Source organism: Dama dama, chromosome 32 (assembly GCF_033118175.1).
Source record: "Dama dama isolate Ldn47 chromosome 32, ASM3311817v1, whole genome shotgun sequence".
In the NCBI taxonomy this organism is placed as follows: domain Eukaryota; kingdom Metazoa; phylum Chordata; class Mammalia; order Artiodactyla; family Cervidae; genus Dama; species Dama dama.
This window is the reverse complement of record NC_083712.1, coordinates 43,426,171-43,453,102: the sequence shown is the minus strand read 5'-3', so window position 1 is coordinate 43,453,102 and position 26,932 is coordinate 43,426,171. Positions and strand designations below refer to the sequence as shown.

The window sequence follows — 26,932 nt, the reverse complement described above, 5'->3', positions numbered from 1 at the left end:
AGCTGGCTTAAAACTCAGTGTTCAAAACTAAAATCATGGCATCTGGTCCCATCATTTCATGGCAAACAGATGGGGAAAAAATGGAAAAGTGACAGACTTTATTTTCTTGGGCTCCAAAATCACTGTAGACGGTGACGACAGCCATCAAATTAAAAGATGCTCGTCCCTTGGAAGAAAAGCTATGACAAAACTAGACAGCATATTAAAAAGCAGAGACATCACCTTGCCGACAAAAGGTCCGTCTAGTTAAAGCTCTGGTTCTTCCAGTAGTCACATATGGATGTGAGAGCTGGACCATAAAGGAGGCTGAGTGCCGAAGAACTGACGCTTTTGAACTGCAGTGCTGGAGAAGACTATTGAGAGCCCCTTGGGCAGCAAGGAGATCAAACCAGTCAATCCTAAAGGAGATCAACCCTGAATATTCTTTGCAAGGACTGATGCTGAAGCTTGAATACTTTGGCCACCTGATGCAAAGAGCCGACTCATCAGAACAGACCCTGATGCTGGGAAAGACTGAAAGCGGGAGGAGAAGGGGGCAACAGAGAATATGGTTGGATGGCATCCTGACTCAATGGACACAAGCCTGAGCAAACTCTGGGAGACAGTGAAGGACAGGGAAGCCTGGCGTGCTGCCGTTCATGGGGTCGCAGAGAGTCGGACATGACTGCACGACTGAACAAGAACAACCAAGTTTTGGTAGTGTGTTTTCATTTTTGTCTCAAGGAACTTAAAATTGTCCTTTTGATTTCTTCTGTGACTCATTGTTTGTGCAGGTGTGTGTTGTTTAATTTCCACACATTCGTGAATTTCCTTTATTGTCTGTTTGTTTTCTGCTTCATTGGTTTCTGTTTTCACCCTTCTGTTACTGATTTCTATTGAAGTTTCAAACCACTGTGGTAAGAAAATGGGATGAGAGCGCTCGCCTCCGCCCTCACGGCGCCCAGCCTCAGGCAGCCTTCCCTCGGCCGCGCGGGGCGGCTCCAGGGCCGGATCCATGGCCTTCTCGCAGACCCTGGCGCAGGCGCCAGGCGGAGAACTTAAGCTGGGCCTCTGAGAGCGTCGCCAGCGCGCGGGGGGCGTGTGAGCGGCGAGCACCGGCCGGCGCCTGGGGGCGGGGGTTGTGTGGGCGGCGAGCCGGCAGTGCGCCTGCGCGGGGGGCGTGCGGCCGGGGAGCGCGTGCCGGCGTCGGGGGTCGCGAGAGCGGAGAGCGCTGCCCGGCGCACTGGGGCGACGGCGGCCTGTGAGCGGCGAGCCGGGCCGGCGGGGAGCGGTCGGAGGGGCGCGTGTGAGCGGCGGGCCGGGCCGGCGGGGAGCGGCCGGAGGGGTGCGTGTGAGCGGGAGCCGGCCCGGCGGGGAGCGGGAAGAGGGGTGCGTGTGAGCGGGGAGCGTGAGCCGGCGGCGTGTGAGCGGCGAGCACCGGCCGGCGCCTGGGGGCGGGGGTTGTGTGGGCGGCGAGCCTGACGTGCGCCTGCGCGTGGGGCGTGCGGCCGGGGAGCACGTGCCGGCGTCGGGGGTCGCGTGAGCGGAGAGCGCTGCCTGGCGCACTGGGGCGAGGGCGGCGTGTGAGTGGCGAGCCGAGCCGGCTGGGAGCGTGGAGAGGGGTGCGTGTGAGCGGGGAGCGTGAGCCGGCAGCGTGTGAGCGGCGAGCCGGGCCGGCGCGTGGCGGGAGGCCCGGGGAGGGGAACGGGGGGCGTGTGAGCCGGATAAGGGGCTCTGTCAGTGGGACACACGGGCCGGCGCCCCGGGGCGCTGTGAGCCAGGCCTGCAGCTAAGGGGGCGTGTGAGCCGGAAATGGGGCCTTGGGAGCCGGGAGGGCAGGCGGTCACCATCTGGCCTGAGGGGCACGCAGCTGGCGGTCGATCCTGGGCCCCCTCCGCGTGGGTCCGACGGGGCGCCCAGAGAATGCCCGGGGGGCTCCAGCGGTGGGCTTGGCCGGTGCGTGCGTCCTGCCGCCACCTGGCTGCTTATTGTTTTTAATTTGAAGACGGTGACAATATCCTGATTTTCCTACCCTACACTTTGGGTTCCGAAATACAAGCAGCATCTGAGGAAAATTTGCAGCAGTTCCAAGAGGAGCATATTGCTTCCATAAGAAGTCAGATGGAACTGAGAATTAAAGACTTGGGATCTGAACTCTCCAAGATGCAAACTTTTGAAGATTCTAATAAAGCAGAGTTGGAAAAATATAAGCAACACTACCTAGAGAAACTAAAAGAAAGTCCTTGGAAAAGAAACTAGACAACTAAGTCAAAACCCAGAATCACAGAAAATATATTCAGTCCATTAATTTGTGTCTGAAGCCTAATTTTTATAGAGCCAGGTTCCTGAGATTAGTAGGAAGTGAAAGCTGACTAGATAATCACTGCTAGAGGGCACCCTAAGAAAAATGAGTAATAAGATATCCTGGACTAATGAGAGCCTGGCAGAGATCAGCACCAAACTTGAGGTGGAGAAACAGCAGAAGAGATCTTTACTCAGCACTCCTAGCAGCACACTAGTCCTGGAGCCCTCTTCTGTTGGAAATTTCAATCCTACTTCAGGGTTCAATGCAAATCTTATTTCAAAAGCAAACGTAGGGTTTTCTACGTCAGTTCCACACCGTTCAAATGACAGCGTGGAGACTTACTTGACCAAGAAGAGCAATCTAAGGTTTCTTCGACAGCACTGGAGCTACGGTGCGTACTTGAGAGCTATGAACCTGGAGGACGTGCTCTAGCTGCGCAGTCACAGCGGGCCTCCAAGCACTTCATCCCAAGTCAGAGACCTGCCCAAGCAGACACAGGCCTAAGAGGAGGAAGCAAAGGCTTGACCCCCGTCCCAGGGGCGAGCTGCCTACCACATACCCAAGGTCACGGTGCTGTGCACACATGCATCTTTTCAAAGAAGAGATTGGGAACCAGGCAAGCACTTCTTAGTTCCTTCTCCCAAACTCACCCGTTAGGTAAATCTCGCTTCTCATGAGGAGGGTAGGTGTATAAGTGCTCCCCTTGAAACTTCAGGCTGAGGAAATGAAGTTCAACTGCAACTTCTGACCGAATTTAGATTATAGTTGAGATTACACTCATGCTTTTTGTGTATACCAACTAATGATGAGAGCCTGGATAGAAGTATGCTAAACAGTAAAGAGAGATGTGTTGTGTGTTTTAAATTTTGTCCTCAATAACCCAAAATGTGGATAATTCATTGTTGAGTCATTTTAGCAAGCCAGGTTTTATCTAGAGGAAATGAACATCCTTTTAAGGTTGAATCTCTTCACTTTTGTCCTGCTTGATTCAACTTAAGATTCTCTCCTTCAAGTTCCCTGTCCTCTGTTTAAAAAATATGTATGTTTTCTAAATTAACTGTATCGACTGTGACAAATAGGAATTTGATATTGATTTATTTTTATTGATGCATTTAAAGCACATAATTTACTTCAAAAGTCATGTCAAACACATGAAAAGATGCTCAACATCACTCATTATCAGAGAAATGCAAATCAAAACCACAATGAGGTACCATTACACGCCAGTCAGGATGGCTGCTATCCAAAAGTCTACAAGCAATAAATGCTGGAGAGGGTGTGGAGAAAAGGGAACCCTCTTACACTGTTGGTGGGAATGCAAACTAATACAGCCGCTATGGAAAACTGTGGAGATTTCTTAAAAAACTGGAAATAGAACTGCCATATGACCCAGCAATCCCACTTCTGGGCATACACACTGAGGAAACCAGATCTGAAAGAGACACGTGCACCCCAATGTTCATCACAGCACTGTTTATAATAGCCAGGACATGGAAGCAACCTAGATGCCCATCAGCAGATGAATGGATAAGGATGCTGTGGTACATATACACCATGGAATATTACTCAGCCATTAAAAAGAATTCATTTGAATCAGTCCTAATGAGATGGATGAAACTGGAGCCCCTTATACAGAGTGAAGTAAGCCAGAAAGATAAAGAACATTACAGCATACTAACACATATATATGGAATTTAGAAAGATGGTAACGATAACCCTATATGCAAAACAGAAAAAGAGACACAGAAATACAGAACAGACTTTTGAACTCTGTGGGAGAATGTGAGGGTGGGATATTTCAAAAGAACAGCATGTATACTATCTATGGTGAAACAGATCACGAGCCCAGGTGGGATGCATGAGACAAGTGCTCGGGCCTGGTGCACTGGGAAGACCCAGAGGAATCGGGTGGAGAGGGAGGTGGGAGGGGGGATCGGGATGGGGAATACATGTAAATCTATGGCTGATTCATATCAATGTATGACAAAACCCACTGAAATGTTGTGAAGTAATTAGCCTTCAACTAATTAAAAAAAAAAAAAAATGGGATGAGATGCTTGATGTTATTTCAATCTTCTCAAAATGGTTAATATTTGTGACCTAACAGCATAATCTGTCCTGGAGAAAGTTTCATGTGTGCTTGAGGAAAATGTGTATTCTGCTGCTGTTTGGTAGAATTTTCTATGTATGTCTGTTAGGTTCATTTAGTCCAAGATATAGTTAAAAATCCAAGGTTTCCTTCTTGATTTTGTCTGGATAATCTGTCCACTGTTGAAATTGGGGTATTAAGGTGGGGTATTATTGTAATAACTATAATGTATTGTTGTCTATTTCTCCCATCAGATCTATATGCATTTTGGGGTGCATACAGATTTATGATTTTTATACCCTCTTGATGAACTGACCCCTTTATCACCATATACTGAATTCTGTCTCACTGCACTTTCTGACTTAAAGCCTGTTTTGTCTAAAAGAAGTGTAGCTACCCCTGCTCTCCTCTGGCTCCCATGTGCATGGAATATCTTTTTCCATTCCTTTACTTTGAGCCTATGTGTGCTCTTAAAATGGAAGTGAGTCTCTTTTTACACAGCAGGAAGGTGGGTCTTTCTTTCCCTCTTACGATTTTGCAGTTCTGTTGCTACTGAAGGTAGAAACTGAAGGGTCAGGTCCAGCGTGGTGCCTGGCACTGGCACGATAAAGCATCACGGAGAACTCAGGGGAGGAGCAGAGGCTGGAAACGCCTCGCCGACTCTCTCACTTGGAAATCGGTTTGTCCGAGGCCGCAGGTGAGTCACTTGCGGAGCTGGAGCTGTTACTCACACATGTCTTCCGACCCCGGCACCGTGTCCTTTCCAAATGCCATGCTGTCCATTTTTGCTCTCTCATCAGTATTTAAAAAGAAATTCATTTGAAACGGAACATTTTGTTCTAATGCAAAGTCCCAAAATCAAGGAAAACCCTCAATCCAGAATTACAACATGAAAAGGGTAACATCACATCAGCAGCTCCACATGGTAACTACTTCGTCAAATAAAAAAGGGTCATAAGAGATACATGGTCTTGTGGCAGAGGTGGGTTTTTTTTTTTCCCAGCTTTATTGAGATATAATTCACAAACCATAAAACTGCCCCCTTTTATACAATTCAGTGTTATTTAGTATATTCAGAGCTGTGCAACCATCACCATTTCTGGAAATTTTCATCTCCCCTGAAGAAACCCTGTATCCATTAGCAAGCACCCCACCATTCTTCAAGTCCAAGCCCCTGCCAGCCCCTCTGAAACCACTATTTTCTGTTTCTGTGGGTTTGTCGATTCTGGACATTTCCTACAAATGGAATCACACGGCATGTGGTCTTTTGTGATGGCTTCTTTCACTTAGCACCTTCATCCATGTTGGAGCATGACCAAGTGCTACACTCCTTTCATGGCTGAATGTTACCACTTTGTCGGGAGGGACCACATTTTCTTTTATCTATTCACCAGTGGATGGACATCTTCATCTTTTGTCTATTATGAATAGTGCTGCTATGAATATTTGTGTCCAAGTTCTTTTATGGACATGTTTTCAATTCTCATTGGTAAATACTGGGAACTGGAACTGCTGGGTCACAGTAACTCTATTTTTGACCTTTTGAGGATGGTCAGACTGTTTCCCAAAGCAGCCGGGCCATTTTATTACTACCAGCAACGTATGAAGGCTCCAATTCTCTACATCCTTGCCAACATTTGTTACTGTCCATTCTTTTGATTACAGCCATCTTCGTGGGTTCTGGCAGCATGTTTATAACTAAGAGCAGCAGTTAATATACTCCGGGCAAGCGTATTCTCTGACCAACCATAGGACTCCCAGGACTCAATCACCATGGGAGGTAGAACAAGGATAATACTGATCACACTCCCTGTCTACTGCCTGGATAGGTAAGGACAATGGTTCTCGAAATGTGGTTCCCAGACCGGCAGCACTGCCTGCATCACCAGGGAACCAGTGAGAAATGCAGAGACTCCACCGAGACACTGAGTCTGAGACTGCAGGGCTGGGCCAGCTCTCTGTAATTCCGGTGACCACGAGGCCTGCACACAGCCTTTCTGCCCTCAATGCCAGCTTTGACCCCCTTATTGGTAGTGATCAATATGTACCAAATCCTTCCTCCCCTGCAAATGAGGATGACAGAGACCAAGGAAAGCTTTCTGAAGGATTCAATCATGCAACTCAAGTGGAAAGTCTGTCAACGCCTTCCATTAATGAGAGTGACAGACACTATTGGTGTAAAATGTTCACGATAATTAATGTTGAGCACAGAATAAATATCCAGCTGGAAGGTAAAGAGGAATTTCACAAGCACCATCTGAGGCAGTAGTAACACAGATGGGATTTCCATCATACATGATATTTTCAAAGCTCCTTATCCACTTAAGGTTTCAGAGAGCATGCATGCTAGCTCACTGGGACGTGGATGACACAGGCGTGGCCCCGAGCAGTCACCTGAAACACAGTGACGTCTCCTCGGTACCGTGAAGCACACCACAGATACTCAGCTGACAAAGCAAGAACCACCGCTTGTCTCTTCCCCACACTGCCACTTAAAAACCTCTCCACGCACATTTCTTACAAGCCTATGGATTCAGCTGTTAGGGACACCTCTTTGTAGCTTCATTTTTGTTACTTCCTTCAGATACTGGTCCGACTCACTGCTTCTCTCCCCCTTCGCTTGCAGCCAGGCTCACAGCAAGCCCATGTGCTCTTGCTCAGCAACTCCCGCCAGGCGGTCAGGAGAGGAAGAACCCGGGGCAGAACCGCTAACACCTTCCATCAGGGCAAAACCGGGGCAGCTCTTCCAGCTGTCCCCTGACTCCCATCCCTCAGCGACCACCCTGTCTTTCACAGCATCTCTCTAGTCTGAGACGTCGCGGTGTCTCTGAGTAGATTCAGAACCTTCTGGTAAGCGTCCAGGACGGCCTGAGCGGTGGGTCTCTCTGCAGGCACCTGGCTCTTACATGCCTTGTGAATGTCAAACAAGTGGAATCGGACCATGTCGCTCCCCTCCACGTGCCCCAGAAGGAAACTGGAGACGTCGGGAATCTTCCAGATGTCAGTCTTCTCGTCATACGCAGGCATGAGGTCGTCCTGGAAGGGCACGTCCTCTCCAAAGGGCCACAGCTGCTCTGGGGCCACGAAGTCCCCATGGAGCTCCCGGTGGCCGCACTTCACCAGGGCCCCGGAGCTGCGGTTCACCAGCGGCAGGGCGTCCAGGTCGTTGAGCACGATGCTGAAGTTGGTGGTCAGCAGGTACTGGGACAGGGTCTTGGGCAGGTCGCTGGAGTCGCACATGACCAGCGTGCCCAGGGGGCTGCGGTGCAGGAAGTCGAGGACGGCCACGTAGCCCAGGGCCAGCTGCAGCCGGTGCTGCCACGTGTTCAGGCTGCGGTACTTGGCGAGGCTCAGCGTCGCCTCCAGGTTGCCCAGGGCGCCCAAGGGGTGGTACTCGGTGAGGATGGTGTTGTCATCCTCACAGTAGCCCAGCAGCGTGACCACGTGCTCGCTCTGCAGCGCCCGCAGCATCTGCAGCCCGTGCAGGAAATCGTCTCTCACCTCTGGCCTGGTGAGCCGCGACAGGGCCACCTTGCGTTCCTTCCACTCGGACAGAAACACCTGCAACAAAGCCACAGAGAAGGTCAACCCAGAACCCTCGTCGGCTGGTGAGCCAGGAAGCAGATGCCTTGAGGGGCCGGATGTGGTGCAGAGGATGCACAGAGCCAAGCGCGGGCTGTTCGGCAGACTCGCTTGGGAGCCGGACCAGACGCTGGGCGAAGGCTCGGCCTGCAGGCGGCGGGGCAGCTGGCCCGGGAGCGGGTCTGTGGGATGACGGGGCTGCAAAGCGGATGTGGAGCATGGGGGTCATACCCTGGAGAGGGGGCTGCACATGCAAAGACAGGGAGTAGCAAACAGACCCCCAGTTGGAAAGCAGGGCTGCGCAACATGGGGCCGGGAGGGAGAAGGCTGGGGAAGGGGCGAGTGCAGAGCTGGAGAACCCCGAGTAGGGAGGGAGTCCAGCCAGCCCCTCGCACGAGCGCTGCCGCTCGCTTTAAAAGGTGCAGAGGAAACCACAAATAGGAGCGGCTGTACGCAGGAAACACACTTTAACACGGTCGTGCTTTTCCGTGACTTTGGCTGCAACAGCAGGAGCTGAAACGATGTGCGCCCTGGGCCAGCCGTCCTGCCACCACTGGCCGGCGAGCAGCTGCCCCGCACGGCCGTGCGCTCACACTTCTATCACGGGGAAAGAAGAAAGAACCGCTGACCCGCTGCCCGAGTCCCCAAAGGGAAGGCAGGGGCTGCAGAAGAGAAAACAGGCTCCAGGCCAGGACCCGGCTGCCCCGGGCTGTGTCCCTCTGGCTTCCATGTCTACGTAGTTAAAATAAAGGTTATGGAAGCAACTTGGGGTGTAGTTTTCAAGAGACTTCGGCACTTAAATCTAAGGCAATAATCCGAAATACACAAAAAGCTCTAGAAATAAAAATCTAGCATTATTTATAAAAGCCTAACTGGAACCTGTCTACCCATCAAAAATTGAGAAGCGGTCCAGTTATGCAGGGCCACTCAGGGAAGGTTATGGGCGCAGCCAAATGCAGACGCTATCTGATGGAGTTTTCACAGATACAAGCAATGTTACAGATGAAAGGGACACACAGTGTTTTTATATTATTGTTCTAACTGCATAAAACAAAATTACATAGAAATTTAAGGATGTTTTCTGTTCTCTACATACTTCCCCCCCCCCCCACCTCCTTTATACCTTTTGGTATAACAAAAAAGAATATATACTACTTTTATATTTTAAAACATTCTTTAAGGAACTAAAAAATACATCAAATGGAGGAGGTAGGCTGGAGGACTATGAAAATTTACTGTGGGCCTGAGAAGGAAGGTTCATTAACAGAAAAACCCACTAAACTGTCGCTGTTGATCATTTATTCAAACAGTTGTCTTTCAAGACATTCTCCAAAACCCAAATCTGAGAAATTTCATTATAGATAATTTCTACTAAGAAGTCAAGTTGCCCTTGCTGCTAGAATCACTGTATGTTTCGTGAATGCATTTCTTAAATTTTTATATGGAACACATTTTATTCTCTCCACAGAGCTACACAAGCACTGGATTTGATCTCTGACTCCAATATAAAAATCCTGTTTCTGTTGAGATCCATCACTCCCTTGGGCTCCCCTTCCCCTCAATGGCATTAGCTTTTTTTTTCATATAAAATGGCGATCACTAAAGAGACGCTGCTATGGTTTTTTTACACATTTATTCCACAAGAAATGCGGGAGAGCTTCAGCCACAGGCCTCAGGACTTCCTCCCGAACCTCGCTTACTTCACATTCACTTTTGTGCCTCACTTAAATGAAAAGATTAAATACTACTGATGTTTATTATCAAATATTATTAGTCTTTGGGATCTCTCACAAATATCTGAAACCTCCAATATTACATATTGCAAGTTAGGGGTTAAGAATCATTTCTCAGCAATCCACCTTTTTAAAAAATATTATAAAAATAATCATAAATACTCTTCTTGATAAAAGTTCAAATATGGAGGGAGTAGAACTCCTTCCTCTGAATTTAATCCCCAGCCCAAAGGAAACTAGCTAACTGTTTGGCTAGTAATGTTCCAGACATTTTTCTATGCTTTTACACGTATTAATACCCATTTATAAAATAGCACTTGAGTTTGTTATATAAAATGGGACTACAATATATATATATAGAGATCCAGGTCATTCTTTTTATTTTTTTTTTTTTTTATTTTTTTATTTTTTAGTTTTTAAAAACAAGAACGTGTTTATATTTCATCTAGTATTTGACACAGAACAGGCCACATTTAAATAAACACATTAAATCTTCAGAGCATTTTCATTGCAGCTTTGGACCTTGGATATGACAAATACTCATATAAGATGCTTCCATGACTTCTTTTGTGATTTATTTTTATAAACATGATAAAATGTAATAAAAATTTCTCACGTGAAATACTTTTCTTCAACATTTTACAAGTTAATCAAATGTAATCAAATGTATATCACAATAGATTTTGCTGTGGTTGTTGATTAAAGAGAGAGTTCTCATGATTTTAGTATTATACAAATTTGAGACTATACTCAGAAAGGAGTTTAGAAAATGGCATTACAAAAGACTGGGAGTGAGTAGTAAAAAAAAAAAACCAACCAAACAAAAAGAAACCCCACGCAGGGCTGCTGGGCAGCAACAAATCAGAAGCTTTCACTGCCATAAGTCTTCAGTGCGGCCAAACTTAAAAACGAGTCCTCCAAAAAAGATGAAGGCATTTTGGAAAAATACAGCAATCCCAGGGTATACTACGGCTTTTTCTTTAGCAACATATCCTCCAAAAAGAATCCACATCGACGCAATCAGAGAGCCAAAGGCCAACATGAAACCAATGAACAGCCAAATGCGAGCACCTGTTTGACCCAGGCAACCTTCACTGTAACTATCACCTCGGACTTGTCCATTTGATACTGCATTAATCATTAAGAAGGCTATGGTCGCTATCACACCGCACGCGTGGTAGGAATGGTTGAATTCGTCCATGCGGGGGTAAATGACAGCTGCATCTATGATGATCCACCAGCCTGTAAAAAATAGAACACCGGCAGCAATGGAAGCAATAGTATTGCGCTTTTCCCCCCAATCAATGCACTCTGAGCACCTCAAGCCTTCCAGAAATCCAGACATTTTTTCAGGTCAAGTTTTAAGTCCAGCCTGGCCGGTGCAGTACGTCCGGATCCCGGTGTCGCGCCGGGGCCGAGCCTCCTACCTACCGCCCCAAGTTCCAGCCAAGCCAGGTCATTCTTTTTAAAGCTTCATAACATTTCATAGTATGGGTGTACAACCTATACTGGTGTATGTTAGGTAAGATTTTACAGAAGATCTTTGTTTTTTTTTTAAACTGAAGTATAATAAAAATTCATTAAATTTGGGACAGATGCTGCCAGGGTGGCTTAGGTTCATTTTTCTATAATTTTACATAGGCATTTAATATGACCTTATGTGATCTACTTTTAAAGAGTTGATGTATATCTAAATCATTTCCCACTCACTTCCTACTAACAACAGTGCGACAGTGAAGAGCCTTATGTCCACATCTCCATGCACACACGCAGATGTTTTCGTGTTAGGGAAGCAGGCGGATCGCTGAATGGACCCTACGTACCACCGGACCCTTCAGGGCCGGGGCCCACGCGCGCCTTCGCCCACCGTGCGCAAATCTTAGGCTCGCGCCTCAGCCACGCTGCGGCGGCTGCCAACGAGTCGCTGCAGTCACGGCCAACTCCGCGCGACCCCACGCGCGGCGGCCCACCAGGCTTCTCCGTCCAGATTCTCCGGGCAAGAATCCCGGAGCGGGGTGCCGTCTCCTCCAGCCTTACTAAGTGCTACCAATCTACCAGATGAAAAACATTTCCCTGTTTTCATCTGTATTCTCCTGACGACCAATTCATCTCTGGGCATTTGTGTGTGTCGTCTGTGGAAAGTCTGTTCACTGTCCTTCATACTATCTTCTCTAGGATTGTCTGCTTCATGCTTATTAATTTCTAGGAGCTCTTCATGTATCATTCATGTGATCCTTATTATAAATGTAAAGACAAATTTTAGAAAATAGTTTACATGGTTCTTTGCAGTACAAAGTCTAATCTGTCTTCATTCATTTAACAAGTTACTTATGTCAATTAAAAAAACTGAAGTAAATCCCTGGCCATGTGAAACTTACATTCTAGTGCAGGAGGCAGACGATAAGAGAAAATAAACAGGAAGTGTGCAAAGTGCACTGGAAGGTAAAATATGCTTTGGAGAATAATGAAGCAGGGAAGGGGGAGAGTTTACAACTTTATTAGCTTGGGGGAGCTCTCGCTGGGGTGATGCTCAAACAGGAAGCTGACGGAGGTGGAGAAGGAGCCAAGTGGCTTCTGCAGACCACATCCCAGGCAGTGAGGACAGCGGGGCGCGGCCCCTGGAGATACGTCCACAGCCTGCAGTGACGGAGCCGCGCAGGGTCGGGGGGTGGGGGGTGGGGGCTGGGAGTGGCCCTCGGTCGCTGAAAGGACTGGAGAAGGACGAGGTGCCCTGCACGGAGGAGCAGAGCAGAGGAGGGACACCGCTGGGCGTGGTTACACACACGGCACTCCAACTGCGGCGTGAGCAGCCGAAGCGGGCAGGGGTGGAGGCAGAGAGCCCCAGCTGGAGGACATGGAGACGGGCAGGCACCAGGCACGGGGCCCTGGGTCGGGAGGGGCCGAGGCAGGAGCCCCGGAAAGGCCATATCCTAGCTCTCTCCCACGTGCAGAGACACTGGAACCTCTGAGGGGCTGAGCGTGGACGTGGAGAAAGGGGGATGACAGCGGTGCCTCCCAGGGCGGGGAAGAGATAAATGCTGGGACTAACACACATGTGGCATTAAATATGAAAGGGCTAACCAACAAGGCTCTACCGCGGAGCTCAGTATTCTGTAACAACCTACATGGGAAAAGAATCTGAAGGACAGATGAGTGAGATTTCACTGTGCTGTACATCTGAACAGCCTACTGTAAATCAGTAATACCCCAATATAAAATTAAAATTGAACTTAAAAAAGGAGGCCTCCTGGCCGTGGTGTGAGTAGCTGGGTGGTGGGGAGAGGGGAGAAGGCTGAGAGGATGGTCTGCGACACACCTAGGGTGAGAAGCCTTTCAACATCCAAGATTGGGGGAGGCAGGGGATAGAAAAGTCCAGAGTTCACCAGGGGATAAAGGCAGGAACGGGGCCGGATGAGGCCACCCAGGCTTCAGCACAGAGGAGAAGAGAGGTCCTGGATGAGGAGGTGGCTGAAGGGTGGCGCTGCTTTTTCACACACTTGTGCTCCAGCCAGCCTTCCACAAGAAAAACATCACAATCGGCCCTTTCTGGGGTTGCACAAAGCTAGAGGGCGACAGAGGAAGAGAAAGAACTGAATCGGTTCTTCTGATGGGCGCCAACCCAAACACTGTGCCCCTGTAAAGGACCTTTTCACGCTGTTCATAGGGTTCTCAAGGCAAGAATACTCAAGTGGTTTGCCATTCCCTTCTCCAGTGGACCACGTTTTGTCAGAAGTCTCTACCATGACCTGTCCGTCTTGGGTGGCCCTACAGGGCATGGCTCATAGTTTCACTGAGTTAGAGAAGGCTGTGGTCCACGTGACCAGTTTGGTTAGTTTTCTGTGATTGCAGTGTTCAGTCTGTCTGCCCTCTGATGGAGAAGGATGAGAGGCTTATGGAAGCTTCCTGATGGGAGAGAATGACTGTGGGGGAAACTGGGATCATAGATAAAGCAAGGAAGTTCCAGATAAACATCTACTACTGCTTTCTTAACTACGGCAAAGCCTTTGACTGTGTGGATCACAACAAACTGTGGAAAATTCTTTAAGAGATGGGAATACCAGGCCACCTTACCTGCCTCCTGAGAAATCTGTATGCAGGTCAAGAAGCAACTGTTAGAACTGGACATGGAACAATGAACTGGTTCCAAATTGGGAAAGCAGTATATCAATGCTGCATATTGTCACTTGGCTTATTTAACTTATATGCAGAGTACATCATGCAAAATCTGAGGGTGGATGAAGCACAACCTGGAATCAGGAATGCCAGGAGAAATATCAATAACCTCAGATATGCAGATGACACCACCCTTATGGCAGAAAGCGAAGAAGAACTAAAGAGCCTCTTGATAAAAGTGAAAAAGAAGAGTGAAAAAGTGGGCTTAAAACTCAACATTCAGAAAATTAAGATCATGGCATCCAGTCCCATCACTTCATGGCAAATAGATGGGGAAACAATGGGAAAATGAGAGACTTTATTTTCTTGAGCTCCAAAATCACTCCAAAATCAGATGGTGACTGAAGCCATGAAATTATAAGATGCTTGCCCCTTCGAAGAAATGCTATGACAAAACTAAACAGCATATTAAAAAGGAGAGACGTTACTTTGCTGACAAAGGTCTGTCTAATCAAAGCTATGGTTTTTCCCATAGTCATGTACGGATGTGGACCATCAAGAAAGCAGAGTGCCGAAGAATTGATATTTTTGAACTGTGGTGTTGGGAGAAGACTCTTGAGAGTCCCATGAACAGCAAGGAGATCCAACCAGTCCATCCTAAAGGAAATCAGTACTGAATATTCATTAGAAGGACTGATGCTGAAGCTGAAACTCCAATACTTTGGCCACCTGATGCAAAGAACTGACTGTTGGAAAAGACCCTGATGCTGGGAAAGACTGAAGCTGGGAGGAGAAGGGGACGATGGAGGATGAGATGGTTCGATGGTATCACCAACTCGATGGACACGAGTTTGAGCAAACTCTGGGAGTTGGTGATGGACAAGGAAACCTGGCGTGCTGCAGTCCGTGGGGTCCCAAAGAGTCGGACATGACTGAATGACTTAACTGAACTGAAAGTACCTTAGTTTTAAAGGACAAAAGCAGCAGCTGTGAAAACTACCGGAGGTCTGTGAGGTGGGCACACGGACGCTGTCAGAGAGGAAGATGCCCACAAGGGAGGTGTGGGGGCAGCAGGGTGGATGGAAGGTCAGGAGGCCGCCCTGGGCCAGACGCTGCACAGGCCCTGGGGTCCCAGGGACAGATGGGGCTCCCAGGGAAGCTGACACTGCACTCAGAACACTTGTGCCATGAGGGCAAATTTCAGCAAAAGAAACAAAACCTCAGTGACAGCCTTTGAGTGCCCTTCACCTTAACAAACCAACCACACTGCACGTGGCTGTGTCTAGTGGGAGTCTGCTGAGATCCCCTAAAATCACGTCTGTCCCCAAACAACAACCTGCCATCACTGAAGCTACTCAAAGACCTCCTTCAGGGTAAAAACCAATGCCAAAAATGTTCTGCATGAGCCCAACAACAGAGAAACAAGTGGGGAGCCCACAGGGTCCCTCTTTGAAGGAGACAGAAATTACCTGGCTTCAGGTCCTCTCTCCACTACCTCCCTCCCTGGGGACATCTTCACGCCCACTGCTGTCAACACCGACCCAAATCTATGCCTCCCCCCACCCCGAGTGCCAGATTTTACACCCAGCGGCCTGGCCACCTCACGTGCATATGGGACCTCCCGAGCGCCACTGACCCTGTCCCTCAGCTGCCCCCCACCAGGCACCTCCGTCACCCCGTCCCTTACACCCCATGGCCAATCTAATGGGATGGCCCACGGCCTCCGCCTGGCAGGGACAGCCAGAACCCAGTGATTCCTCACCAGATCCAGTCGGGCCGCAGTCCCCACGCTCCCCACCCAGGCCGGCACCCCCACCCCCCACACCGCATGCAGGGGCAGCGTGCCCGAGGCTGGGAGCCCCCCAGGACCCTCACCTGACTCCTTCCTCGCATCCTGCCTCTGGTCCCAAGCCAGCCAGGCATGGCCTCAGCTCATCCCCAGGTTTCCTGCTGGACCCTTGTCCCCAGATACCCACTACCACCTGACCCCCTGGGATGACAAGCCCACAGCTCTCTTCCTTGCCCCAAGGGCAAGTTTCAGCCAAAGAAACAAAATCTCAGGGTAACAGCCTTTTGGTCGCCCTTCATTTTAATGAACAAGCCACCATCCTTAACTGACTTCCAGAGTCATCTTGTCTCAGTTAACACGGGCACAACTGCTGCTGAGACACGGCCCGTGAGACGGGGCTCTGGAGGCTTCTAATGAGAACTGAATTGGCCCCTTTGGTTTCTCTTTTTGAAGTAAAAAATTCTCTTAATCAACATTATAGCACGCTGACAGAAATCGCAGCAATTGCTTTTTCCATCTGTCTCCCAGAATAAGGGAAATAAAACAGAAATAAACAAATGGGACCTACTTAAACTCAAAAACTTTTGAATGGCAAAGGAAACAATAAACAAAAGGAAAAAACAACCCACAGACTGGGAGAAAATATTTGCAAATGATGTGACCGACGAGGGATTAAGTCTCCAAAATTTACCAACAGCTTGCTCGCATGACGCTTAACAGCATCAAAACAAAAAACCCGGGCTCTCCTGGGGGATCAGTGGTAAAGAATCCATCTGCCAGTGCAGGGGACATGGGTTTGATCCTAGGTCTGGGCAGATTCCACATGCCTCGGGGCAACTAAGCTCATGCGCTAGAACCGCTGAGCCTGTGCTCTAAGCAACAAGAGAAGCCACTACAAGGAGACGCCCGTGCACCCCAACGAGAGCTGCTCCCACTCGCTGGAACGAGAGAAAGCCCACGCCCAGCAGTGAAGACCCAGCGCAGCCCCCAAACATAAATAAAATGAATAAAATATAAAAATAAAGACAGAGGTAATAAATAAATAAAATGGGTAACCAACGAGGACCTACAGTACAGCCCAGGGAACTCTGCTCAGGGGTGTGCGGCAGCCCGGACGGGAGGGGAGTTTGGGGAGAAAGGATACAGGTTATGTGTTCAGCTGAGTCCCTTTGCGGTTCATCTGAAACCATCACAAAGTTGTTAATTGTCTGCACTCCAAGGTAAAATAAAAAGTCTTTAAAAAACAGCACCGTAGAGATGGAAAAATAAGAACCAGAAAAGCTTGCCCCAAATCCTCCTTCAGCATTGCACGATTTCTATTATTTTTATATTTTTTCCGTATATAATCTTGCAGATGGAAACAGTCTTGCACAGCTTTCCATTTTGCTTTTCTACTTATGACGGCATTCTCACGCTGTGACACGGGGTTCCTAACGGCATTTGTTGACTGGAAAGGCATTTGCTGACCCCCTACAAGGGGGTGGGCCACCCTTTACCGGGATGACATCCCCGCGGCCAGGTTTCTGGGGTGATGCCAGCCGCCCTCCCCCCCGACGGCGAGCCGGACTCACCGTCTTCACGGCTCCCTCCCCGACGCGCTTCAGCGGCCTCACTTCCGTCCTCAGTTGCTCGCAGGACAGCCACGGGGAGCAGGTGGTCACCTGCCCCGTGCTGAAGTGGCCGGGCGGGCAGCGGCCGGGGTGCTCCGCGGGGCCCCGGGGCGCGGTGACGAGCCGGTCAAGGCAGAGGTAGAGGACGACGTTCATGAGCGCCATGGACAGCAGCAGCCCCACGACTGGGGGCAGCTCCCTGGGCGCGGGCCCCTTCCTGCCCTCCGGGGGCCCCGTCTCCATGGCGCTACGCTCCGACGGCCCCTCAGATGGAGACAGGTGCAGTCACAGCCCAGCCTGTCTCAGGAAGGACAGAGGGGCCCGGGGCCGCTGTGAGCATCGGGGTTTGAGAGAAGCAGCTGCGTGCCCGATGCCGGCTCCTCCCGGAGCCCCGACTTTCTACTGCAGGTTCGAGCAGAAGGCAGTCCTGGGCCTGTCGGCCATGTCTCTGTCTCCCTCACAGCCGCCTGCACGGAGTAAAGACAAGCCCTGAGCAGCCAGCAATGCTAAGAGGAAAGCAAACCGCGGCTCTGGAGACGGCAGGGGAGAAGCTGGGCTGGAGGCTGTGTGGGATGCTGAGGGGCTGCGGTGCCCCTTGGGAGGTGCTCAGAAGCCCCCTGATGCTTTTAAGCAGCAAAGGTGTGAAAGGGTGCCCTGGGAGCGGTGGGAGGGGTGGGTGGGAGGCGGGCCTGGCGGAGGCAGGCGCTGCTGCCTGGGTGGGAGGCAGGCGGGGGAGGGAAGGAGCCTGGATGTTCGGCGCCGGGCCCTCCAGGAGCCCGGGGTGGATGCTGGTTGCCACCCACAGGGGTCAGGGCTCTTTGGTTTGAAAGCGCTCTGCCTCTAAGTACCAAAGAGGAGGTCTGTTGAATAAGACTTGTGACTCTGCCATGGTCTGAGCAGCCCGCTTCCCCAGGGCCCTCCCGGCCAGGGGTCTCCCAGGCTCCCGAACTCCGGGGCAGTACAGCCGGGCCGGGAGCCGAGGCCTCCCCGCCAGCCCCTCTCTGCCCCCCGGCGTCCCCTGACCTCCATCACTCCCTCCTGGAACCCACTCCTCCCACACGTCTTAGGCAGCCCGTACGTGCCCTGCTAGGGCACTGCCAAGCTCCAGGCCACCCTCTCTGAATGACGCCTGCCTTCTCACTGCAAACTGTTCTCTGCAAGCGCAGATTAGCAGAGAAGTCTGTAGCCCCAGGACCTGTCGGGGAGCCTGACACCCCGCTCTCGTCTGGAGCAGCTAAGTCACTCTGCCTGGAGAAGCCACTTCTGTCTCTGACCCAGAGTTGAGCAGAGGGGATACAGCTGTTATTCTGTAGTAACTTTTAAGTGGAGCATAAGCTTTAAAAATACTGAGTCACTATGTTGTACACTTGAAACTAACAAAATAGTGTAAATCACCTATAATTCAATTAAAAACTTAGGTTGAGACGTAATTCACACACTATAAATTTGACGTTATCACCTCACACCTGTCAGAATGGCCATGACCAAAAAAGACCAGAGATAACAAATGTTGGTGAGGATGTGAAGAAAAAGGAACACTCTGATACTGTTGGTGGGAATGTAAACTGGTGCCGCTGCTACGGAAAACCATGTGAAGTTTCCTCAAAACAATAAAACACTAAAATTAGAACCATCATATGATCTAGCAATCTCACTCCTGGGTGCATATCAAAAAAAACCCACAACCCTACTAATTTGAAAAGATACATGCTCTGTCCATAGCATCATTATTCACGATAGTCAAGACATGAAAGGAATAGTAAGTGTTTGTCAACAGAGAACGAATGAAGATGTTGCATGTATTCTTAGGTGTATATATATAGAAAATCTCAACACAAAAAGATAAAAATATACCTCCCAAACTCAACCCTCCCCCCTCAAATCCGCTCTTTTCAGTGCTCACAGTCTCAGAAGTGCCCGCTGTAATCTCCCAGTGACCAGGCTGCAGGTGCCGGGTCAGCAGTGACAGCGTTTCTGCTCAGCAGGGACTGTCAGCAGTGAGGGACTCGTCTCAGCCACACCACCCCAGACTCGCCAGACCGCGTCTCCCCTCTGAAGCTAAGCAGGGTCAGGCCGGGTTAGTAGGTGGATGGGAGAAGGGAGGACTCTTCCACGGGTCAGGGTACTCTGCCCTGATCAAAAGAAAACGCGGGGCTTCCATCATCTCTGCCGTCACCGCAAGGAGCTCGGGGACCCCCGGCTCTGCTCCAGGCTCACTCAAGCCCCTTCTCTCTGGGACGAGGTGGGGTGTTCACCCATGGCCCGCGTCCTGCCAGCAGCGCCCAGTGACGGCCCAGGCACTGTCTGCTCACCATCCTCGAGATCCCGGGCCCACATCTTTCTCACCGGAGCCCTCCCTTCAGGCGTCTCCCAGGACTCCAGTGGACTCTACGACGCCGTTCGTTCACCAATCCAGCCTCACAGTCTCCGGAGCGTCTTCCCCCAATGCCTGATTCTTAGAAGGTGACCTGCAAGAAACAGGCAAAATTCTTGCCGTCTCTCTGTAGCATTTAAAGCAACCAAGAGTGTCTCAACTTAGACCTGAGGTCAGAGGCCAGAAGAACTTTTTCCCATAAAGGGCCAGACAGTAAAAGTTCAGCTTTAGGGGCCAGAGCGGTAATGGAGGGACCGCATCACTGGGACGCGCAGGGCGTGGAGCGGCTGGGCAGAGCGACCGGGGGACGGTCACGGTCCCTCCATCCGGCCGCCAGCAGCAGCCAGGCCCTCCTGCACCAGTGGGCAAGTGTGGCTCTGCTCCAGCAAAACTGCTCACAGACACTCAGATTCGAGCCTCAGTCGCAAAAGACTGTTCCTTTGATTTTTTTTTCCCCCAACATTTAAAAACGTGAAACGGATCCTTAGCTCACGGGCCACACAAGAATGGGTGGCGGGCAGCAGCTGGCCGGCCTGCCTCGGGGGATGGCATCCCTTGGGGTGTCGCAGGCCCCTCTTCCATTCCAAGCCTTCCACGTGGTCTCATCCATGCACATGGCTCAGGCGGCCCCATAGATGCAGATGCTTTCCAGCCTCTGCTGTGACCTGGCTCCTTCTCTTAAAGCATCACTCAGCTGGGGACCCCTCAAGGTCTGGGACGTCCACCCCTCAATTCCCCCTCCTGTCGCTAGCATGCCTGCCATGCAGGGGTCCCCACTATGAGGGGCACGCAACCAGGGAACTTGATGTCACCCTCCCCTAAGCATGACCGACCAGTCACCATCGACAGTCGCTTCTCCCCCCGAAAGCTCCCAAATCTGCTCGCTCTCCCCTTCCCTCACTCCCCCACCCTGATCTAAGCATCTCCTACCTGGGCTTCTGCGACACTCTCCCACGGGCTCTACCACTGCTTTCTCTTTTCCAGTCTATTCCCCGCAGCAAACAGGATCTCTTTTCTTTCCTGAAATGTTGCAAGCACAGAAAAAGTGAAAACGTAGACCATGAGCAGCTATCCGCTCTGTCAAGTAACACTGCGTCCCCCTTTTTAAAGAAATAATGCCAACAGGGTTGAAGCCACGTACCCCTCGCAGTCGTGTTCTGCTCCCTCCCAAAAAGTAACCCCCATCCTCAAGTGGGTGGGTCAGCGGCTTAACTCTGGTCCCTGCACCGGCAGCATCAGGAGCATCTGGAACTTCTGAGAAACACAAGTTGTTGAGTCCTCGCCCTGGACTTTCTGAATCAGAAACTCTGAGGTGGTGTCCAGACATCTGTGTTGACACAGGTGACTTGGGCACCTGTTGAAGGTTCAGAGTTCCCATGCGTGCTTTTTATTTTCATCACATGGATGCGTGCCCCTAAATAACAACACATAAGGCACGAATGTTTCCAAGCTTTACACAAGCGGTATTGTCCTTGTAACCACAGGGGCCTGGTTCCAGGACTCCCGTGAATACCAACGTCTGCTGGGGTTCAAGTCCCTCCTATGGAATGGCACAGTGTCCCCTTATCAGGGATGCGGAATACACGGAGCGCCAAGAGTACATCCTTGTAAACTGCTTCTTTTACAAGTCCAGCCTTACGTTTCTGAGGTTTTACCCAAGCGCCTACATGAAACGCTAGTTCATCCTTGTGGACTGACTATACCACCGCTGGTGAAGCAGCTTTTACACACACTTCCTGTGCCCGTGTGGAAGACGTCCTCTCTGGTATACACAGGGTCCTCATGAAGCACAAATTTTGTCACTCTTGGCAATAAAAACATTTGACAGCCCCTCTCTGCCCTCAGGTGCTTCCCCTGGTGGCTCAGACAGTAAAGAATCTGCCAGCAATGCAGGAGACCTGGGTCAGGAAGATCCCCTGGAGAAGGGAATGGCAACCCACTCCAATATCCTTGCCTGGAGAATTCCATGGACAACGGAGCCTGGCGGCCTAGAGTCCAGGGGGCTACAAAGGGTCAGACAGGAGTGAGCAACTAATACTTTCACTTTCTCTGCCCTCAGAATAAAGTCCAGACTCTGATACCTACCCCGCAAAAGATCAGCCGCTGTGCCCCTCTGCAGACCCAGCCTGCACCCCACACTCCCACCCCCGGCTCTTCTCATCCCTGCAGGCCCCCATGTGAGATGCCTGTTCCTTCCTCCTTGACTGTGAGATCCCCGAGGACGCTCCCCTGCCTGCCGCGTGTACCCAGGTATCCCGGCGCCTGGGGGGCAGCAGGCACTCGATCCCTTAGGCCCCCCTTGAGGCCCCCCGTCTTCCCAGCCTCAGGCGCCGCCTCGCCTTCCTGCGTCACTCCTACCGCGTCTGCGCTCCTTCTCTTCGCGGTGCCGGAGCCCTGTCGCTCTCACTCACCACCCGCTCCGCGGACTGGAGCAGCCCCTCACCTCCCAGTCCTACTCTGCACCTCCAGGGGTAGATTCAGATCTTACAAGGGCTGAAGCTTCCTTTGTTTTCTTTTGGAGGGACATCGCTTTCTTCCCTGCCGCTCAAGGCTGCCAGTCTCAGGACACATTCACATCTTCGAGTCTGCGCTGGACTCTCATCATTACCCCTTTAACCTTTTTGTCAGCTTGACAGCCGTGCGCCTCAACAGCCTTTCGATGATCCTGAAGTCCCCTCACGCACTTCTGAAACCCATCTCAGAAAGACACACAACCAGAAGTTCAGCTAACATTTACAACGTCTGTCTGACACGGATTCTATGAGCTAGATATAACTGCTGCTATTCCCATTTCACAGATAAGAAAAACCGAGTGAGAGTGAATTACCCAAGGTGACTAAAACTGTACACAGAAAAGTCAAGCTTTCTGGCCTCAAGTTAACTTTCTTCCTCTAAATCCTACAACCTCAGGCATAGGACTGAACTGAATACAGCTGGGTCACTGCAGGGATTAGGAGATCGATGCTGAGACCCTGAGACCCTCCATCAACTTATTAAACAAGTCTTTAACCCACTCCATCACCTGATTTTTTGTTTGTTTTAAAGGTATATTTCTGGAGTAGGCTGCCCAGAGTTAAGGGATAAGGTTGTATGGCTGAGGGAATGTTCTTGCCCAGAAAAAAGCAAAATGACACGGAAAGCTACTGCTTAGACCCATAGGATTTCTGACAATAATTAGAAAAAACTGGTAACAGAAACAGTGGAAACCACTGCTATACACTCACAGCTTAATTTTTTTAAAAAAAGAGACGGCAGTGGGAGGGAGGAAGCTTAAAGAAAAAGAAAAGCAATGGAACAAAATTGGTGTCTGCCAACTACAGAATATCTTATACAATCAGGGAAGAAACAAATTAGTGCTCCACAATACAATTCTAGTTGTATCCCACTTTGCCAACAAAGCACAGGTACATTAATACAATTATTTTAAATATTCTGGATGCCTGCTTAGCCTTAAGGTTCTAAAGCAGAGGTCGAGGGTGGAGAAAACGAGACCACCAAAGAACACGGCTCAACCCTTCTTTTTCAAAAGTGGGGACAGCAGACGACTACACCGGACCCGGAGCCGCATCCCGGGGGCAGCGCGGCGCCGACCACCTCCGGCGGAGGTGTCCGTCTCGGCGGAGTGTCCGCCGCCTCCAGTCCGGGTCGGGCGCCGGGCAATACGCGGACCAGCTGCCCCCATTCTCGCCTGCAGCCCCTCGCCGCTCGCTGGCTGCACGCGCGGCTCCGGGTGCCGGCTGGCGCTACGCGTCGACCACCCTACCTGCGGTCCCCTCCCCAGATCGGCCGGCCGTCCCTCCCCCGGGGCCGCCGCCCCCTTCCCTGGGACCGCCGCCGCCGCCCCTACCTGCGGTCCCTTCCCCCGGCCAGGCACGCGGGTTCCTGCGCCTGCGCGGCCGGAAGCGCGCCAGGCAGGACCAGCGCCAGGCTGCCGCGCGGGCTCCGTCTCCCGCTACGCATGCGGAAAAGCCGGAGGCCGGAACGCAAAGCAGGAGTCGGAGCGCACCCGGAACAGCCCCCGCGCACTGGGCCGGCCCCTGTTCCGGCTGCTGCTCTCAAGTGCGCGAGGGCGGTGATGCGGCTACGGGCCGGGGATGCGAGTTCGGGGCGGGGCGGGGCGAACAGTGAGGACCGGTACGCTCTAGACCCGCCCAGCGAAAGGCCCTGCTTCCAAAGGGTGGTCCTCTAACCTGGTGCCCAAGTTTCATGGCTCCAGGGAAATTTGTAGAAGTGCAAATTCTGGCCTGCATCCCAGACCCAGGGCTGGAGCCCAGTGCTTTCTGGGCTTTACAGGCCTCCGGGGATCCCCATGCTGGGCGTGCACATTTGTTAAAGTGTGGCTTCATCCGGAAAAAACACAAGGTGAATGCAGAAAAATGCACCCAGCTGAGCCGCGCACAGGAATGCACAGAACGCACATGCGCACACACCTCAGCATCTCCCAGGGTCCTCAGTTCGTGTGTTAGGTGCCACACTTACCCACATCTGGAGATACAACTTTGCAATGGATTTCAGATCACTCTGCATCACTTCACAATAATTAATAAGCTGCAACCCTTACAATGCCCATGTCTACAGCTGAAAAATAATCAAAACAAACTCACCGGATAGGTTCAATAGCAGAATGCAGATGACAGAGAAAAATGTCAGTGGATCTGAAGACAGATATATAGAAATGAATAGATATATAGAAATAGAAATGAGCTAATTTGACCAATACAGAGAATAAAAAAAAAAAAAGAAAAAAAGAACAAAAAGGCACGTGCTGGATAAGAACACTCTAACCTTCTTGCCATCGGAGTCCAACAGAAGATATTACTTGAAGGAATAATGGCTTAAAATATCCTAAGTTTGGTGAAAAACACAAATCTACAGAATCAAGAAGCTGAGCAAACAGAATGAACCCTAAGATCTCCATTTCCAGACACATCAAAGTGAAATTACTAACACAAACTAAAGATTTTGCAAGCAGAGGAAGGACATGTACGTGAACAACCATTCTAAAGACACAAGGCAGCATGACATTTCTTAAGTGCTGAAAGAATTGTAAACGCAGAATTCCATACCCTGAAAAAATATCCTTCAGGAATGAAGATGAAATAAAGACATTCTCAATGGAAGGAAAACTAAAGAGAATTTGCAACCATTGGAACTAATCTGAAAGAAACTTCAGACAGAAGAGAAATTATACTGGAAGGAAACCTGGAACATCAGGACTTAAAGAAAAGTAACAAAAGTGGTACATCTTTGGGTAAATGTAACAGACTACTCTTACTGAGTGATTCAAAACATGCTTAGTGGTTGAATGCAAAAAGTATACAATTATCTGATGGCGATTTCAATGTAACTATATGTAATATGGGTTTCCCAGGTGCTCAGTGGTAAGGAATCCACCTGCCAGTGCTGGAGAAGCAGGTTTGATCCCTGAGATGGGAAGATACTCTGGAGAAGGGAATGGCAACCCACTCCAGTGTTTTTGCCTGAAAAATTCTCTAGACACAGGAGCCTGGAGCGCTACAGTCCATGGGGTCACAAAGAGTCAGACACAACTGAGCAACTGAGCATACACGCACACTCGGTCTCTCTCAAAAGTTGTGGTCCCTGAGGTCAGAGATAGTAGCATCTTACTCTGTTTTCTAGCTCCAGATTTCCTTTTTGTGTGTCCAAGCTAGTGCTGTTTACCATATTTGAAGTTAAAAAACTTTGTTCACTCATTAATAAAGCAATAAACCCATCACATGTTGACAAAAATAACATTTTATAAAACTTAGGTTTTCCAAAAAACAAACCAACCAACCAGGAAAATGGCGTTGCTTTAGATTTTGTAAATCTCTTTCATCTGACTTAATAGAAGATATCCAGATTCTCCTATCTAGTGCTATATTCAGTCTGTTGCAGTGTTTTGCGTTAAAATACATGAAGAAAATTCACTCATACACACAGTCAGAAAGGCAGTATTTTCAGTCTTCCATGAAGCTGTATATATCTTTAATACTACACCAAAATTTGACAAGTGGTAGTTTCTCAAAGGTTAGTTGCAGTGTGGAAATCTGCAGCCTTACCAATGCACCTTTTGTGTTGTTACAGCTTGTAATGTGAATGGATTGTTTACGCATGCACAATATCATAGATGGGTCGTTTGGAAAATGTTGGGTCTGTTGACCCACCAATTGTTGACACATTTTAACTATTCATTCTTGACTCAACAATGAATTAATTCATTAATATCATTTTGATTTCATCAGAAGGGTGTGTAGGTACTGGGAAGCTGTCAGGCTCATTATGGTAGATTACAATTTTCCCTTGAAAGCACAAATTTTATGATTGGCAGCAGTTGTTCAAGTACAAATGGCGTTCTGCCGGGAGCCAGCACATGACAAGGTCATGAGGAGAAAACCTGACAGGCAAGGCGGATCAGGTTTTCAGGGATTCCGAAAAGCTGCCCCCGGCGCTCACCTTAAAGATGTTATCTGTCTTTCTGATGCTTGCTTCAATAGACTATTCCCTAATTTCTGTGAAACAGGCAGAAGGCCTTCCCTGATCTCTTTCCAAATAAGAATCAATTTAGAACTTTAATCAATAAGTTTTTTGGGTAGTGGTATCTTATGAGATTATCCAGGATGAAAGGAGTGTTTCAATTTAAACTCTTTTGCTGGCATTCTAGTTTGATTAGCAAATGCGTGTATGCCCTTGGTACTAATATGCATGACTGCTTATAATACCTTAATCATAAAACAGCATAAAGAACCTGATCATATAAAGGCCCTAATAGACATAGAGCCCTTTGGGGAGTGAGGAAGCCCTATTAGAATACACAAGGAAAATTATTCTAAAAGTGGTTATTGGGTTAACATTTGCTTGCTGTGTTTTCGCTCTTAACGTGCTAAGGTTGTGTTATGGAAACCATTGTTAATATAGTTAAAGATCTAGAAAAATAAGAGCTTAGCCCTAGTGTAGTAATAATGAGATGGTTGTTAATTGTCAGCCAGGAGTGCTAGGCAGAGGTTGCCTCACTGAAGCCGCAGAGGCTGCCTCACTGAAGCCACAAAGTCTGTGTGGGGTAAACCTCTTAGATAAATTCAACTGACAACTTCTGCAGAAGAATTGACTTTTATGTTAACAAGGTTATACTTCTACTATGTTGTGACATGCTGTACTGTTGCCCTGAGACTGTAACTTTTCTGTTAAGATCACCACAGAAACAGAAATAGGTTTACATTCACCTGACTTGCATAAAATGGCCAGAAGATAATGTACAAGACCCTCATAAACCAAGAAGTATGCAGAAAACACCCTAGTTTCATGGACAAGCTGATGTAATGTTAAACTATCTTCCCTTTAGAAATGTACTAACTTAG

At 49.5% G+C, this 26,932-nt stretch overlaps 2 protein-coding genes across 6 annotated transcripts; both read right to left on the bottom strand.

Annotated features, from left to right (window-relative positions):
• Positions 1-1,801: 1,801 nt before the first annotated feature.
• POMK (protein O-mannose kinase) lies at positions 1,802-23,573 on the bottom strand. 5 transcript variants are annotated; one of them, XM_061134835.1, is made up of 7 exons: positions 23,422-23,559; positions 22,063-22,271; positions 20,716-20,988; positions 20,505-20,594; positions 19,547-19,668; positions 17,162-17,667; positions 1,802-7,934 (listed from the first exon to the last, which is right to left on the bottom strand). In XM_061134835.1, exons 6-7 carry the CDS (start codon positions 17,441-17,443, stop codon positions 7,164-7,166), a joined length of 1,053 nt encoding a protein of 350 aa, XP_060990818.1. In that variant the 5' UTR covers positions 17,444-17,667; positions 19,547-19,668; positions 20,505-20,594; positions 20,716-20,988; positions 22,063-22,271; positions 23,422-23,559; the 3' UTR covers positions 1,802-7,163. The 5 variants fall into 5 exon arrangements, with proteins under 5 accessions (XP_060990818.1, XP_060990820.1, XP_060990819.1 ...); XM_061134837.1 differs by having other exon boundaries at positions 20,716-20,828; XM_061134836.1 differs by lacking the exon at positions 22,063-22,271 and having other exon boundaries at positions 20,716-20,828; positions 23,422-23,573.
• LOC133050580 (transmembrane protein 50A) lies at positions 10,247-11,228 on the bottom strand. The gene has a single exon (XM_061134839.1). It carries the CDS (start codon positions 11,031-11,033, stop codon positions 10,560-10,562), a length of 474 nt encoding a protein of 157 aa, XP_060990822.1. The 5' UTR covers positions 11,034-11,228; the 3' UTR covers positions 10,247-10,559.
• Positions 23,574-26,932: the final 3,359 nt, after the last annotated feature.

Coding starts and splice junctions, on each gene's coding strand:
- LOC133050580 (XM_061134839.1), bottom strand. CDS start 11,033: ATGTCTGGATTTCTGGAAGGCTTGAGGTGCTCAGAGTGCATTGATTGG.
- POMK (XM_061134836.1), bottom strand. CDS start 17,443: ATGGAGACGGGGCCCCCGGAGGGCAGGAAGGGGCCCGCGCCCAGGGAG. Junction 7,935..17,161: donor GGGAGGGAGCCGTGAAGACG/GTGAGTCCGGCT, acceptor GCTTTGTTGCAG/GTGTTTCTGTCCGAGTGGAA.